General features: G+C 46.9%; 1 protein-coding gene across 1 annotated transcript in view; it reads left to right on the plus strand.

The window, feature by feature from the left end:
• The first annotated feature begins 7,463 nt into the window (after positions 1–7,463).
• BICDL1 (BICD family like cargo adaptor 1) overlaps positions 7,464–16,292 on the plus strand; it is a 48,350-nt gene continuing 39,521 nt past the window's right edge. Inside the window, exons 1-2 of the mRNA XM_035556913.2 lie at positions 7,464–7,853; positions 12,426–12,641. Of these exons, the coding sequence (XP_035412806.1) occupies positions 7,479–7,853; positions 12,426–12,641 (591 nt within the window). The 5' untranslated portion in view covers positions 7,464–7,478. The remainder of the gene's footprint in view (positions 7,854–12,425; positions 12,642–16,292) is intronic.

The following is a 16,292-nucleotide window of genomic DNA, read 5'->3' on the forward strand; positions in this document are numbered from 1 at the left end:
TATGTGGGCAGCAAGCCCCAGGGAGATGATACACCAGTCTGGCAGCACTCCATTCCATGAGGCAGAAGGGTGCTGACAAAGGACGGGGATTTAGAAATCAGCAGCTAGAATGTGAAAATACAGGATTTTTATTTTTCTGAAGAGATTCAGAAATGAGTGTTTTTATGACAAGACTGATGGCAATCCCCAAATTAACCCCCACTAATGAGACACAGAAAACGATTATCGGTTGGCTATTGGCTATTTCCTAGCACTTGCAGTGTTCCCCATGCCCAGGCTGGCAGAGGAAAAATGATTTCCAGAGGTTCCTGCTCCAGACAGCCCCACAGAGCTGCTTCTCCCAGGGAGGCTGACATCCCTGCGCAGCTCCTATCCTGCACTAATCAGACACTGCTTCACTTTCTAAAAACTATTTCATGAGGAATGGGTGTTTTGAATAAAAGCCACTTGGACTTCTCAAACTTATTATATAAGAAATTACTTTTTTTATACCCTTTTTGTGTGCTCATTTCTTCCTGAACACCCATTTCAATCCAGAGCACTCCATTCTGGTGAGTATTTAGAAAATACTATGATGCAGTCTAGTAATAAGAAGCGACATGTGACTTCTCCAGCTTGGACTGATATGGACGAGATGAGAAACAAGAATGTTTCCAAGTACGACCCTATTACTGGAACACACACACACACACAAATCTCACCCTCTAACCCCTGCCTGGCCTGTGTCCTGATGCCAAAAGATCAGGAATTTACCTTCAGGCTTAAGATGAACATGTACAAGGTAACAACACCTTTTCTTTTTTTTTTTTTTTTTAAAAAAAAACAGAACTGTCTAAAGAAAGAGAAGTAAAGCAACCAAGTCTGAAAACATGAAAAAGTAGAAAGATCCTGGGGAATAGCACTGACTGACTCACACTAACGCAGGGTCCCTCAACCATGTAGAATGAGCTTCAGCTAACCAGGAGCCACTTAATTACTCCTGTTCAGTGGTTTTCCACCCACATGTTTATCATAGTTCATGCTGCTGAGAAGCACTGAAGAAACAGCTCGGAGATGAAAGGCTGCTCCTCTCATAGGTAATGGGTGCTGCAAAAGCTCTTTCTGAAAGCTTCTGCGCTGCCCATATCCAGATGCCTCCATCCAGGCAGGATTACCTGCCTCATGGTGTGAGGGTTCATGCCCTGAGAAGTTCCATGCTTTGGATTAGTAAATAAGGGGATCCTTTAGCACCAGCTGAAAGGGCAGGTTTGTCTAGACAAAATACCCCAAACCAAAGTCCCTCAAGGTTGTCCATTCCTTTATCCTAGGGTAAGAAACTAGCAGTAGATGGAAGGAAATTTTTGCAAACACAGCCTGTCTGAAAAGTTTAAGTGGCTGAACAGGAGGTTTGATCCTCTCAAGAACCTCCTGAGCAAGGTTATCAATCTCTTGCAGTCTGCAGGCTCCCAGTGGTCTCAATTTCAAAGGCAAAAGGACATCACTCCCACACTACAGCCACTTGCAACATTGGCCACAGCACAGCCAGGGCAAGTTTTGAAGAGCTCGAGAGCCCTGCAGATGGCACATGGGAATGTTCTCCCCTTCTGGCATGGCAGCTTCCTAAACAGGCGCAGGAACAAGCTCATCCTTACTGTGCACATCCACTTGTCTCACTTTCTCTAATGAGGTACAACAACAGGCCAGATCTTTCACAGATGCTAAGGTGCTGCCATTTACACTGAGTAGTTAATGGGCCCTGAGGATTAAAATAATTACACAAATCAATGTATAGCTAATTAAAAAAAAAAAAAGAATCCTGTACTTTTTGCTTTCAAACTTCTTGTTACCAAGAAGTGAATCAAGCTTCTTGTCAGATAATTTATAGAATAGCAGTTTCCATAACAACGTAATTGCTCAATGAAGCAAAAATACCTGGCAGAGTTGCCATTGTCATGAAATAATTGACCACAACAGTGAGTGTAGGAAGCTGCATCACAACAAAGATTGCTTCATGTCAACGTGGTCAATTCAAATCTAACAACACTAGATCAAAGACCATCACTCCCTCATGAGTCACTACAAATCATAGCACATACAGAAGAGGCAGAGCAAGATGGTCCTGAACAAATATTTTTTCCCCCACAGTCACATCTAACCATTTAATGGTTGCAAAACTGCATGGTGGCCAACAACACAGCAGGTAATTTTAGGACCTAATGGTTTCCGATAGAGAAATACAAGCAAGAACATCTCACTCAGTTTGTGTCTCCATATGAGCAAAAGCACAGGATGCTTTTTCTTTTTTAAAAGGAGTGTTTGTTCCGGAAAGACTTGTCAAATATTGTCATACTGCAAGACTCAAGAGGGGGGTAACTCACACCCACTGCAAAAAACACCTACTTCATTGAAAAAAGCCACTCTACCTATTGAGCACTTACTACTTTGCTCCCGTGAACCACAGAAGCAGCAAGCCCAGGGCCAGGTCTTTGTGTACATGCTCTGGGTTAATGCCTCTGAAGCAGGCTTGTGGAGCCCATCCTGCTGAGCCCCATCCCAGGTCTGCTCTGGATCCTGTTACGCTCACTGCATTCCCAGGATATTTTTTGTTTCTTTGTGATTTCTCCAGCTGAGAAAACCTGAAACAAAGAGAAGTGATGCAGCAATCCATCCAAGTGGCATATGTCTGTAATACAACATTAAGGCACGTGGTGCCAATCCCTGCAGCCAGGACAAGATTATATGTGGATGGGAGCCCTCCTGAAAAAAGCGTTCGAGCATTGCCCGAGCCAGAGGGAGTCACCTCTATGTTCAAGAGTTTACCTGGAGCAAACTCTACCATCAGCCACAACTGTGTTTTTTTCCCTCAGCTAGAACTAGGTAAGTCAAGAAGGAGCCCTAGGAGCAAAGCTAAGTAGCACATACCTCACCTGGCTCATCAGGGCAAGGAGTGAAACCAAGTCAAACTGCCAGTACAGTACCCCAGCAAACTGAGCTGGCCTGAAACACTGGCCATGCAGCTCCACAGGCTCCAAGTAGCTGTGCTTTTTCCCAGCACTGTCAGCTTTGCTCTGGAGAGATGGCTCTGGCATTCTTCCAAACCTCACACCTGAAACAGTGACTAAAAGCTGCAGTACAAAGTGTTTACGTCTCTAACTCATGGATGTCTCAGCACGATACCTGCATGTGCCATGTAACAAGTCGAATCCATGACCCTGTTCTTTTCCCTTTGCATCCCTTACTCCTTACAGGTTGGCAGTAAGGTGAGCAGAGTCTGGAGTTGGCTCTGCCCTTAGGCAGTCCTGAGTCACTCAGGCCATGCTTTCATAACCTTAAGCAGCCACGGGATTTTTCCCCAGACTTTGATGTTATGAGTCACCTTGGTGTCCGAGTGCTTTTTCTGCTCTAAGTGACATAATATTGATAACCCTGAGAAACAACAAGCTTGATGGGCACTCTGTGGGGATCTTGAGCCTTGGGAAGAATCAGGATGGTCTTTCAGTTCACTACACGTTGCTTGGCTAACACTCCTAACAGCTTTCTTTTCCCTTCTGTTTAACCAGAAATTTCTATTCTCTCCTCCCTTACCAACCTCTATAAATCCACTTCTCCATCCTCTATTTCCTCTCCCTAACACCAGGGAGAACCTGGGCGCACACATACCCAGATAGCTTTGGACATTACAGAAGCAAAGAGAAAGTAAGGTCACACAGGAGTCTTATCTCCAGCTTTGCAGTTCTGGCCTGCTTTAAAAGCAAGACACGTATTTTCTTTAATTATTCATTTGGGTAACTGCAACCTCTGAGCAAACTCTTAGGCTGCTGACTCTTCTTGCTGCCCATCTTGCAGCAGCAGGAAGCTGTGGGACATAGAAACACCTCAGCATGCAGGTACACGAACCGCCAGAATAACTAAAACATTTGTCAGAAATAAAGTGCAGTAAAGCAAAGAGAAAAATAAAGCAATTAATCATTCAAACAGATATGAGAGAGAGAGAACGGCAAAAGGAAGCCAATAGCTTGTGCCGTCTTCCTTGGAAGACTGTCAGCCCACTGACAGGAAGATTAAGGATGCTGATAGGAACTCCTCTCTCAGTGCAGTTAGCTTTAAAAGCATAGGACAATAATCTACTTTCACAGGTCTGCCTGTGGCTTTCCCACAATGCGTCTTTTGCTCCCGTTACTCTAAATAATAAAGGATGATCAGTGCTTCATTTCTAGCTGCTGCCCTCACAGCTGAGGTGGAAGAATTGACAGGAGCACTTGGGCATTTATTGGATTTGCAGCTTTTCTGATGTGTTAAATGTGTTTTGTCTTGCTTAACTCATACAGTTCTGCATACACCAGCATTTGCTGGTGTAACCACCAAAGGTCCAGACCCTCTGCCACACTTCCTTTGTAAAAAGACCAAAGGGTGAAATCCCTGGAAGGCAGAATATTAATTTCAAAGCACTGGTTTTAACAATGTACTTGACATTGGGCTTGAAGAGCCTGCACAGCTTTCAGTTCACCTTTCCTTGACCCTCTGGGGAGGACAATACTCACTGCCATATCCGCGGCTTAAGCTGGATTGTCTGTTCCAGGAGCTCACTCCTTTAGGAACCTGTTTAACAGATAGAATTGCACTGGCAGATTGCCCTGAGTGGCTCCTTGAGTTAAGTTCTCCGATCATTCCCCTGGCTTGGTTACTGAATTGGGTAATCAGGGGTTGGGGAAAAGCAAGAAGGGAAAATTATTTAGAAACAAAGTCAGTGCTGTTCCTTCTCCCTGTCCAGGAGAGGCTAACTTTTTGCTACTTGCTTTTCTTTTACAGCCCTGTAAGTTTTTTGCCTGAGCAGGAAAAGAATGAAGAACACAATCTTACACTACCCTCTTATACCAATGTTTATTTTCAGCCTTATTTCCTAATACCACAGGGAAGGCCTTCATACATCCTGTACCTGTGGGGTGATGACTTCACTTGCATCAGTCACTTGCTCTCAGTTCTCTGCATGCTTGAATCAGTCTGTCCTTCCTGCAGTTTCAGAAGGGGCTGCACTATCATCATCCCTGTAGCGATTTCCATGCTGAAAGATAATTTACGCTGTACACACAGGAACCTTCACACTGCAAGAGCCTCAGCTCCTGAAACACTTGATCTAGATGTCCACAAGACCTGCCCGTTATTTTCAGTTCTTAGCATCCACCTGGGGAAGACTCACACCAGGCATGAGCAGTGCAGCAAAAAAAAAAAAAAAAAAGAAAAACTTGCCTCTGACTCATTTCCCTTAACCCATTCATCTTTTTTTTTCTAGGCTGAGGTTCTCTAAAGGACACACCAAGCCTATCTGGGGGAAGAGAAGCTGAAACAGGTGTCAGGTGTCTATGGACAGAGGCTGTCCCAGCTCTCAGCTGAAATGCATTTTAGAATCTAAATGGCTAATGCCAGTGTATAACTGTAAATAAACTGTTGTATCCTTAACTGTTTTCTTGGCTATTTGATTGGGATAATGTATATAACATAAAACACTAGTGAAGTTTTAAAAGTAATTAATGTATTTCTAAAAAGTCAAATCAATAATTAAATTCACTGGATTTTTTTCTTGAAATGCAAGTCAATAACAGGTCATGCTGTGAGCAAAGCTTTAGTCCAAGGTTACTGTAGATAACACTATGTTTTGCAGTCAGTAGGCCCCAAATGAGCATTAAGGTTGTGTAGGTGCCTGACCAAGATGGTGGCACATCTGCAATACACAGCACTGATTTACATCTTCTCCATCCAGGCAATAGCTTTTTTTCCCCTCCCCATCCAAACAGATGCAGCTACAGGGTTTGTTTCAGGCTTTGTCTGAGAGATTAAAACCATCTCAATATAATCTCTTTTTGGTTTATATACTGATAGAAGCTTTAGAGATGAAAATTAACGCCACAATAGATTTCATTAATCACACCAGGTTTGGTTTGCTGTAGTAGGCACATCCAGCAGAAGGTGCTCACAATCAGTTTAAACATTAAACTCCCTCCTCTGTTTAAATAGTGCTGATCAAATCTCTGACAGTATGGTTCCTGTGTCAGGGCAGTGGGATTCCTTTAAAAGCTGTAGTACTGTTCATCTCACCTTATGGCGAGTCCCATTTCCAGCAACGTTGGCCCCACTTGATCGCAAGGACATAAGCTCTAACAAAATCAGTGCCTGGGGAACTGCCGGGAGATAAAGGAGGAGTCACCTCCAGGTCACGGGGGCCTTATTAGCCACCAGTCACCATTGCAAGACGGGTGCCAGCAGGATGAGCATGGCACGAGGTAGCGGGTCTCCACCTGGGTTTTGGACAGCAGGTGCTCGCATGACAAAAAGCACTACTGGCATTAACTGCCGCCACCAGGACAAGAGCCAAGAACAGACAAGTCCTGCTAGCTGGGCTGTCGGGGCACATCCCCCACAGAGGGCTAGGTCCTGGTGGCAGATGGCCAGAGGGAAGTTTGCATTCCCCCAATTCTTGCTCTAACCGTCAGGAATAATCTGCAGCTCTCCAGGGACCTGGGTCTGACACGAGGCAGGAACCAGCCATGCTAGAAAACTGCATCAGCCCTCAACCGTTCCAGCCAAAAACATCCTTGGGACTGATGCGTTGGGCAGCTGCATGCAGATGAACATGGTTTAAGTGAACCCTCTGTGGAGGGAGAACAAGCCCCATGGAAGTAGGGGCTAGAAGTAAAAGCTGAAAAAATTAACCATTTCTTTCAGCAAACCTCCAGGAGTCAAAACCACTGCTTTCTTTTCAAACGATTCTGTTCAACCACTATCAATCAGGGCCCCTCCTGAAATTAAACCACCAAGAGAAACTGAGGAAACAGTCCAAGCAGATGTAATGATGCACACTTTTACCCTGCCTTGCTCTGCCTCAGCCTCCCCTCCTGTGGCAGTAAGCAGTGCCTGGATCAGAGGGGAGAAATGAAGTCAACAAAAACAGAACTGAAGAACCAACTCCATGGAGCTCGGTTAGCTGGCAATCCTGCCTCCTCCCGGAGCCGCAAGTGCTCTGAGCACAACTGACTACGACTCCCAAAATTCCCCGAGGTCGCTTTGAAGGCAAATGTTCTCGGGGAACATCCAAACCAATCTGAAATTGAAAGCAAGCCCCAGTGGCTGTTGGAAGCTGTAGTCAGCTCTCCAGGGGCGAACTACCGAGTAGAAAGGCTTGGAGAGCTGCTCCCTGAACCAAAAGAGCCCGGCAGGCAGCAGGCAGGGAGCGCTGTGCTCGACCTTCCCAGTACCTACTCGGGGGGGCTTTTCCTCCCCGTGCCCTCACCAGAAGCAGCCAGTTGGGCACCGTGCCGAAGCCCCGCTCCCTCCCCAACCCCCCAAGGGCACCCCAAAAGGCCGATGAGCTGGGGGGCTGGGGGGGGGAGCCGGGAAGGCGGGGGCCGGCGGCGGCGCTCCCCGCCCAGCAGCGGCAGCCGCGGGCCAGGCGCGGGGGGCGCAGCGGAGCGGTGGCGGCGGCGGCGGGGGAGCCTCGCAGGGCCATGTCGGCGCCGTGCCTGCCCCTGCCCGCCGCCGGCTCAGCACCGGCGGAGGCGGACAGCGCCGGAGGCATGGAGCCGCCCGCCGGCACCACCGGGACCGGGAGCAGGACCGGGGCCGCCGGCTTGGAGCTGGCCCTGGAGGAGGAGCTGGCGCTGCTGGCCGCCGCCGGGGAACCGCCGGAGCCGCCGCCCGTCGCTGCTGCTGTCGCTGTCGCCGCCGCCGCCGCCCGGGACCCCGAGCTGCTGTCGTTGATCCGGCAGAAGGAGAAGGACCTGGTGCTGGCGGCGCGGCTGGGCAAGGCGCTGCTGGAGCGCAACCAGGACATGAGCCGGCAGTACGAGAGGATGCACAAGGAGCTGACCGACAAGCTGGAGGTGAGGCCCCGCGCCGCGGTCCTTTCCCCGCCCGAGCCCTGCCGGAGCTCCCTCTGGTCGTGACGGGGTCTAAAAGCAAGGGAACGAATTAAAAATAACCCCCCAAAAGCCCCGAGGCCTGGGGGAGAGGCACAGCACAGCCGCGCCGGCCTGCAGCGCCCCGGCCGCTTTGCCCCAGGCCCCGAAGCCGCCTCGAAGTTGGGGCTGTGCAGCAGCAGCAAGGTGCTGGGCATGTGTCAGCCTCCTGCTGGAGCCGAGGCATTAGGCAGGGCAGGAGAAAAGCCCTGGTGATACGGCTCTGCTAGCTGGTTGCTCTGAAAAAATACCTACAGGTATGGAGATGTTTAGCTCAACCCCCGGGCTCCTGCCATTTATTGATTTTAAGGTTGAAATGGAGCTGTTACAAAGAAAAAGACTGGTGCTGGCAGCTGCTTTTGGAACAACTCTCTTGCACGACTATGCACAACTATCACCCTGCTCCTTTTTCAGAGTTTTTCAGAGATACTCTTGAAATTTTAATCCTTGATACTGTGTACAAGAAAAAGCCTCACTCACCATCCTAGAGAGTTTGAACAATACTGGGTTAACACTCAGATTTCAAGTCACAGCCCCAGACCCATTCTTTCTGCACAGCCCTGCATATTTCTGTGTTCATCCCTCACGGACTTTCATCTCTCAAGTTCAAGAGGATTCGTGAAATTAATGTATGGCCTTTGTTCTCAGATCATCTTCCCGAAAGGGGAAATTTCTCTCTATTATTGAACTCAGGACTTCACACTGGCTGGTTTCTTCCTCTTTGCAGGGAAATCTCTGCATTTACTATTCTGGTAGAAACAATAGCGAAGGTGACATTTGCTCAAATTGTTATTTAGCAGCAGTATTTATCAGATTAGAATTTCTCAGAGTGTTCAAATGTGCTGGAGTGAATGTTTTCAGGCTGATCTTTAAGCAAGAACAGACGTATGTGGCATTGTGCTGACGTGGTTCCCCTGACGAGTTGGAGTAAAACCTTTCCTACCGTTAAAGAAAAATGCACGACTTCAGGCGCTTCCTGGGCTGCTGTGAGTGAGTTCTGGAGACTCGAACACCACTCACTGTTTGCAAAACGTAAAGGTGAAAAGGAGAGGGGAAAACTAAGAACTATGACTTTGGAGTACTTTAACATTCCCCAAATGGTTCCCTCCACTCTTCTGGGCCCATTTAGAAGGCGAATGAAGGGGTGATGAATGCAGCCAGTTGTTTACATTTTTCATCCCACTACTGTAGCTCTAACTTTCCAGTTGAATAGCAGATTCCTGTTTTTCAGGCTATGCATCTGATAGGAGCTATCTGCTTACGGGTCAGGTTTTTTCTGCTGGGTTTGGCAGATCCAAACTGTGCTACTTCACACACACACAAAACACAACCTCAAATGTTAATATTCTGTAACACAAACTTTATAAGACTCACTTCTGCAGATTAAACGTTGGCCTCCTCCTGTTGCCACTAAAATTTTCACAATAAGCTTTTCAATTTTGGAGGAAGGGGGAGGAAGGCCCCACGTGTTACCTCCATCCTTACACTGACAGCTTTCTCATGATAACCAGAAGCAAAACTCAGATGAAATCCTTGGTGACAATTGCACCTGGTGTAGGGGTGTAGGAGTACCACTTAGGAGAGATTTCCTCCCAGGCAGCAGCTTAGAGTTGGTTACAAGAACTCAGTGAAGCCTCTCCAGTTCCCAACAGCCAACGTGCTGGCCTGTGCTTCTGGTGCTTTGCCTCAAGACGCTGCCTTTGCAGTGTTGTCACCACGTTGTTGGTGAGAAACATCTCTTTTTACTCTGTGCTTAGGTTTGTTCCCCGTGGCAGTGTGCACACAGGACACAGATAGCTGCCCATAGCCACATTGGTTCTAATTCCGCAGGTATTACTGAAGTGCAGCACTCCTACCATAGACCTACTCTGGCAGCTTTCACTTCAGACCCTGGATTCAAATTTGTTTCTAAACAGAGTTGAAGTCCTGTAATAAATTCTGATATGTAATCTCAGTTTTATCCTCCGCAAGCGACTAAAACAGTTAATGCCTTGTTCTGTTGATACCGAGAAGCTTGCCCCACCTAAGCATTTTTCAGTGCAGACCCTCTTTGTCAGCTGGGAACTCCTCTTTGCTCTCAGCTTGTTAAACAAGGACCAGCCCAGATCAGTCAAGTCAAAGAAAACCTGCTTTTGGAATTAAATACCTTCTAGAAAACAGTTCCACACAGAAATCAGTGAGCAGCTGGTGGACAGAGAGACACTTGTAAAACATGAAACCCTCCTACTGAGGACAGCAGTTTGCCCTGTCATCACTACATGCCAAAAAAAAAAGAAAGCTATACAGATCTGCAGCTGTGCAGGTGCTGGGGTGAGGGCAGGCAAGGGGAGACGGCTGCAGAGAGAGGAGGAGGCAGGAGGGATCGGTCAGCAGGTGTGGGCTGGTTGGTCCTCCCTCTTCACAACAGCCTCTCCACACCCCGCTGCACCCTTCCCCCTTCCAGTCCCTCCATCCTGAGAGAATAAACTGCAAGAATAAATTTGCTGTTCCTCACCTCCCTCCAGCTCCTGCCTGTGTGATGGCTGCTTATTGGAGCCATACGTAGCATGGATTTTCCCTTGCAGTAAGGCACTAAAGTGGTTTTTAAATGATTGGCAAGGCTTACCAGTGGCTTCTAAATCACATTTGAGTATGTCTGTGTGCACCAGGGAACTTCAGCTGTGCTGCTGCTCCTCAGCAGGCTGAAGTTTCATCTTCCATTTAGAGAAGGCCCTGGATCTTTCTTAACGTTGCCTAGCAGTGAAAGAGACAGAGCTGTAAAACCCAGCATTTCTGTGTGCTGCTGAAAGCGAAATTGTGGCTGCTCCAGCCACACTTAGTTGTCATAGGCCTGGTGCTAGGATCTCCTGCCTACCTATTGCATTAAAAATAATTATAACACTATAATACTGCTAAGTGTTTGCAAGGAGTACTCTTTCCTTTAGCATCTGGTAACACAGGGAAACATTTTTGCTTTGGGCCAGTTTTTGTTTTTTTTTTTTTTTTTTTTTTAAATCAGCCTTCCCTCATATTTGAGGGTTTTCCAGAAAGTCCTGGATTTGTGGAAGAATTTGGAAGGGCACAAGCAGGGTGTTGCTGTGCTGGAAGGGATCTAGAAGCTTTGGGGATAAGATCAAGGAACACGGCATCTTCTGCAGGGCAGAAGAGGTGGACGATCAGTGATGGCACAGGCCAGAGGCTGCTGGAGAAGTGCAGAGCGTTGACATTCAGACTTGCTCAGGAAGGTGACAGAGACCCTGCCAGGAAGCTGTGTGTCATCAGCAGTAGGTACCCAGGGGAAACAGCCACCTCACAGCCTAACAGGCAATAAAAAGCCACTTCACATAAATGCAGTGCAATTTTCCTTCCCTCCTAGCAGCTTTATTTTCCCCTCCTAACATAAGCATCATGGGGATTGCTCACTGGGGGATGATAACCTCAGAAAAGTGGGAGAGTGCTGCCAGTGCTGGGCCCAGTGGGTTTCTGTTTGCTGAGGCACATTCCTAAAAGGCTCATGAATCTGGTGGAGAGTAACCATAGGTTGTTTTGGGGGACAGAAAACAAATGACAAGGAGAGGGCTCCTGCTCTTCTAGTTTCCCCGCTGATCTTAGGACACCGCCATGTCCCAGTCTGTGACCATTCAACAAGTATGAACATGGCTTCAGTCACCATCCAAGCTCAGATTTTCAGAGCAGAGATTCTTTCAAATGGGCACAAGAAATCTGTTTTGACCTGATTTGCAGCTCTGTATCAGTCAAGCCCTCATTTTACTGAGCCTGTAAAACGTCCAGAAGTTCCACCAGCTTCATGCTGTCCCTCATATTGGAACCAGTCCTAAACTCACCAGACCTGAGAGTTGTTCCTGAAAAACCTGCACCCCAGAATAAGCACATGCAATGAAACTACTTCATTATATCCATCGCCACCCCAGAGGGGACTGCATCAAACAACAAAATTACTGTGGACTATCAAACCACCAGGCAACTAATTAGGTCAGGAATAGAAGGAGCAAATGGATAGATGATTCAAGTGTTGTTTGTAAGACCCCAATGACAAGAAAGATGCCTCATCTAGGTTCCTCGTCAGCAGGAAAGATACAGTTTGTGTAATTTTGACTATAAAGGCAATTTTTAGAAGAATTATGCCACTGCCCATTGAAATACTGCGTTGGAGTTAACGTAGGCTCTGCTAAATCAATTGGCCTGCCTGACCTATATTTTCCACTTATTGACATGCAGCCTGCTTTACCCTTTTGGCAGTTGTTTCACTAAAAATTCAATGCACTGATCTACAGAGGCCAAGGACAGGCCACATGCTGGGAATGGGAAGCAAGTTTAGTGCCTGTGACCTGTCCTGACATGGGATGGGACTGCCACCTCCATGGTACCAGAGTGTGACAATGCCATTCTCCTTCCTGCAGGAAAGGAGGCAGTGCTAAGCACGAAGGAGGGGAAGGAGGCAGCATTCACTTCTTTCCTCCCTTCCTAACCTCTTCTTCCCTCTCCCCTGTTATCTAGCACCTAGAACAAGAGAAGCACGAACTGCGGAGGCGATTTGAGAACAAGGAAGGAGAATGGGAAGGAAGGGTGTCTGAACTGGAAAGCGATGTGAAGCAGCTGCAGGATGAGCTAGAGAGGCAGCAGGTTCACCTGCGTGAAGCTGACCGTGAGAAGACACGGGCTGTCCAGGAACTCTCCGAACAGAACCAAAGACTCCTGGACCAGCTCAGCAGGGTGAGTCACCGCGGCATGGCGAGGGCAGGAACCCAGCCGGCCCGGGAAGGGCTCGTGGCTCGGCTCTAAGCAGCCTTTCTGACAAGTGAGTGGGAAAGATTGCTTAGGGAGAAGAAATGGTTCTGCATCTACGCAGATTACACCAGTGCGTCTATAAAACATGCTGCCTTTAAACTGAATTTTACACCTTTAAGGAGTGTTGCGTTTCATGTTTTGGGAGTTGAGTGGTCATTTAATGCATAGATACCGTATCCAAGTGTGCTTTACCAAATCTATTTCTAAGTTTATGAGTAGGCTAAACAAATGTAAAACAAGAAAAAGACTCATCTGTGACAGGAGAGGCTCTTTGCTAGCCTCCCTTTTTTTTAAATATCCATTGTTTATGAAGTTTTTAAATTGAACATACTGGGTTGTTCCAAGATGGTGTGTCACTACAAATAATTTCACCATGTTTAGATGTGTGAGAACCTCCTGAAATTCCTTGGAATGGCATGTTTCAGCAAAGAGCTTAGCCTCTGAATGAAAGAGGATTTATAGTAAGGCTGCTACAAATCAGCCTAATTGACTGGCTGCTTCCAGCATGGGTTTCTTTCTGAGAGCAAAAGACTTAACAGTTGCTGCCTCCTCCCCCAGAAACTGACCTGTCTTCTAGAATTAAGAATCTTTTTTTTTTAATCCCTGCTGGACAGTCGGTACAAACCATGATTTTACTGCTTGAGAACACAGTTACTGCAACAGATGAAAGCATTTTCTCTCCAGTTGTATATTCCCCAAATTGCATAGAACAAAGACACACCACAGACTCATGCTGAAGAGGCCTATGTAATGGTAGGAGAGCATATTTCAGACCAGATTTGGTCAGGGGTGAGACTTGGGGGCTGACACAGACGTTTCTTAAGGGAAGGTCAAGAGCTCAGTTATAACACTAGGACCAGAAGACTGAAATGGGCCTAGCACACAGGTCTGTTCACTTGCTTTTACATAACCTGAGTGCAGTTTTCCTCTGCCTCTGGAGGTAAGAGGTCTTCAGTATAATGCTCTGTACTGGCACTTGAGGAAACCATCCCTCAGTCTGCTGTAGGTTTTCTTGTCAGCCTCTGAAAAACAGTCACTTAGTCTGGGGATCTGATTTTTACAAAAATATTTCCTTAGCTCAAGAGAACTGCTAAGTTTATGAGGGCTTTTAAAGCACTATCTCCCAAGTGTAGCTAGAGAGATCTTTCACCTCTTCTCTGGACAGAATCTCTCATGTACAACATGGGTAAGAGGTTCAAGCCAAGGCCTTGTGTTATGTTACATTTTTATCTGGTACTCTGGACTTGGCTCCCATCAGATTTGGTGGCCCTCAGGGATTTTCTGTGTATGCACGATTTCCATCATTGGCTAGGAAATGTAAGATTTTATGGTCCCAGTGGAAGCATAAACTAGAGACCAGCCTAGAAGGTAGAAGAGGAAAACCAGACAGCTTGCTTTGGGCTTTAAACAGCATGGGATTATCCTCACATGACACTCCTGCTGCAGGAACCTCTCATAGCCCAGCTGCTCAGAGAGCCTCTCTGCAAAGGAGCCACCAAGTTAGGTCTTCCAGCATGCAGTGGCAAAGCATAGCTTTTGTTCCCTTAGCTCCCTATTGCTGCCAGAAATAATCTTAATCCATTCACTGCAGAATTACTGCATCCCAAAGCTGCTTCTAGGTGCTGCCCTTGCTGCTCCAGTCCCACCCTGCTCCCAGCACTGAGTAGGGGACAGTTGTTCCACAAAGCACAGGTAAGGCAGAGGGATACAGGTAGCAGCTTACACTTGCTGAGGCTCCTCAGCCAAGATCAGTGCTCACTGAGTCTGTCACCTGGCTAAGAATTGCCAGTAACTCAGGCACAGCAGTGGATATAGCTGGAGCATAAATAGTTTTCCTAGAGCTGTAAGAGTCTGAGCAAACTGAAGCCAAGTTGGGAATGGTCTGTTGTTGTTCAGCCAGGGCTTTGGTTGAGGCTGTTAAAAATCTCAGCATTACATTAGCACTTGATTACTGGGTGCTTGTTATCCACATTTGCTGCTCCATGGTGCAATTCCATCATACTTGTCTAGTCTCTTGTTCTGAAGATGTTACATATGTAATGCTTGAGGCAGCAGTAGTGCTTAGACCCTGGCCATCCACACAGCTCTGGCTCCTGCTACTACTTAGACTTTCAATAAATAAAAGGACGTACAGCTGTGTGGACACTTGCCTATCGCCATGTTACCATAGCCTGGAGTCTTGCTCAGGATCATGAACTGAGCACTGGCAGAAGACAAACCCTGCAAAGAAGCGCTATTTCGGCTTCTGTGAACTTGGAAGTGTTGCTGTTATCCTCTCTGCATTCCTGGTTCTGCATTTTGCATCTCAGTGGGTTGTTTGGGAGGAAAGGGTTAAGAGAAGCCTGTGATAAGGCAACAAAAGCCTCAACTCTACCCTTATCCACCACTGAAAACCCTAGTAGAGGCTTCACTCACAGGAGGACAGAGAAACGTTACTCTCTGGTATGAGACATTCTACATGAGATAGATACTACCTCTTTAAAATTGAATTTCTGTAGTTTAGCAATTAACAGCTCATGGCCCAGTTTCACAAAACATGAGCATCTCTCCAGGGGAAGGCATTCCCTTGGCATGAGGATCTACGTGTCAAACGATGGGCTCAGCCTCACGACCTACTAGCCCACATGGTTTTGCTTGCTTCTTTGGGAGTTCCCAAGCTTCAGCCCCTTTTACCTCAAAGCAAGGCAGCATCCACCATCTCCTTCATCCTCCTCCTTCCTGCTGCAATACTCTTTTGCTATCTAATTAAGCCTGTGGTCTTTTTTTTTTTTTAAAAAAAAAAAAAAAGTACCTTCCCCAGAGATGAAGGGCCAACCCCACACTTTTTTCCCTAGTCTGAACCTGGCACAAATGCTAACCGATCAAGCATGCGTTCCCACACACCCACACAAGGGTAGCAAAGGGACCCAGAAAGCTCTGCCTTGCAATTCAGTTGTGGGACTGAAAATTCCATCCTCGATTCTGGCACTGACTGGTAAGGAAAACTCAAGGATAGGGATTTTAAGTCTGTTCCAGTCTCTAAAAATGGCGATAACTGTCTTGCCTTAGAGTTGCCACAAGGCTAAAATAAGGGCTATAAAATGACTTGAGGTCTTCAGATGAGATGATCATATAGGAGAACTTTACATATCTAATAATAGTAAGTAGGTTATAAGGAACTTTGCCTCCTCTTGAAATACAGCCTTCAGCGTGGTTCTCTGTTTCTAGCAGAGCAGAAACACTGCCCAGTTACAGCAGCATTAAACTGCATGGCAGTGAGGTGGGATCAGCTGGGAGTTCAGTGAAAGACATGACTCAGATGCTGAAGATCAAGTTTAAGATCTCCACAGTAACCTTTTTTTTTTTTTAGTTTTCTAAGTGATGATTAAAGCCTGTTCTGCATGTTGATTTGATTCCCCTCCCCCTGCCACAGCACAGCAAAGCATGTAGGAATTCTCAGTAGCGCATCCGTACCAAGCCGAACACTGATTTTACAGAGGAGAGCTGCAGAGCACATACACCAAGGTACACACTGCTCACCATAAACACTCCAAGTACAGGAGGCAAAGCACAGTTGTGCTGAGAAAGTCATGGCTT

Source organism: Cygnus atratus, chromosome 17 (assembly GCF_013377495.2).
Source record: "Cygnus atratus isolate AKBS03 ecotype Queensland, Australia chromosome 17, CAtr_DNAZoo_HiC_assembly, whole genome shotgun sequence".
Taxonomy (NCBI): Eukaryota; Metazoa; Chordata; class Aves; order Anseriformes; family Anatidae; genus Cygnus; species Cygnus atratus.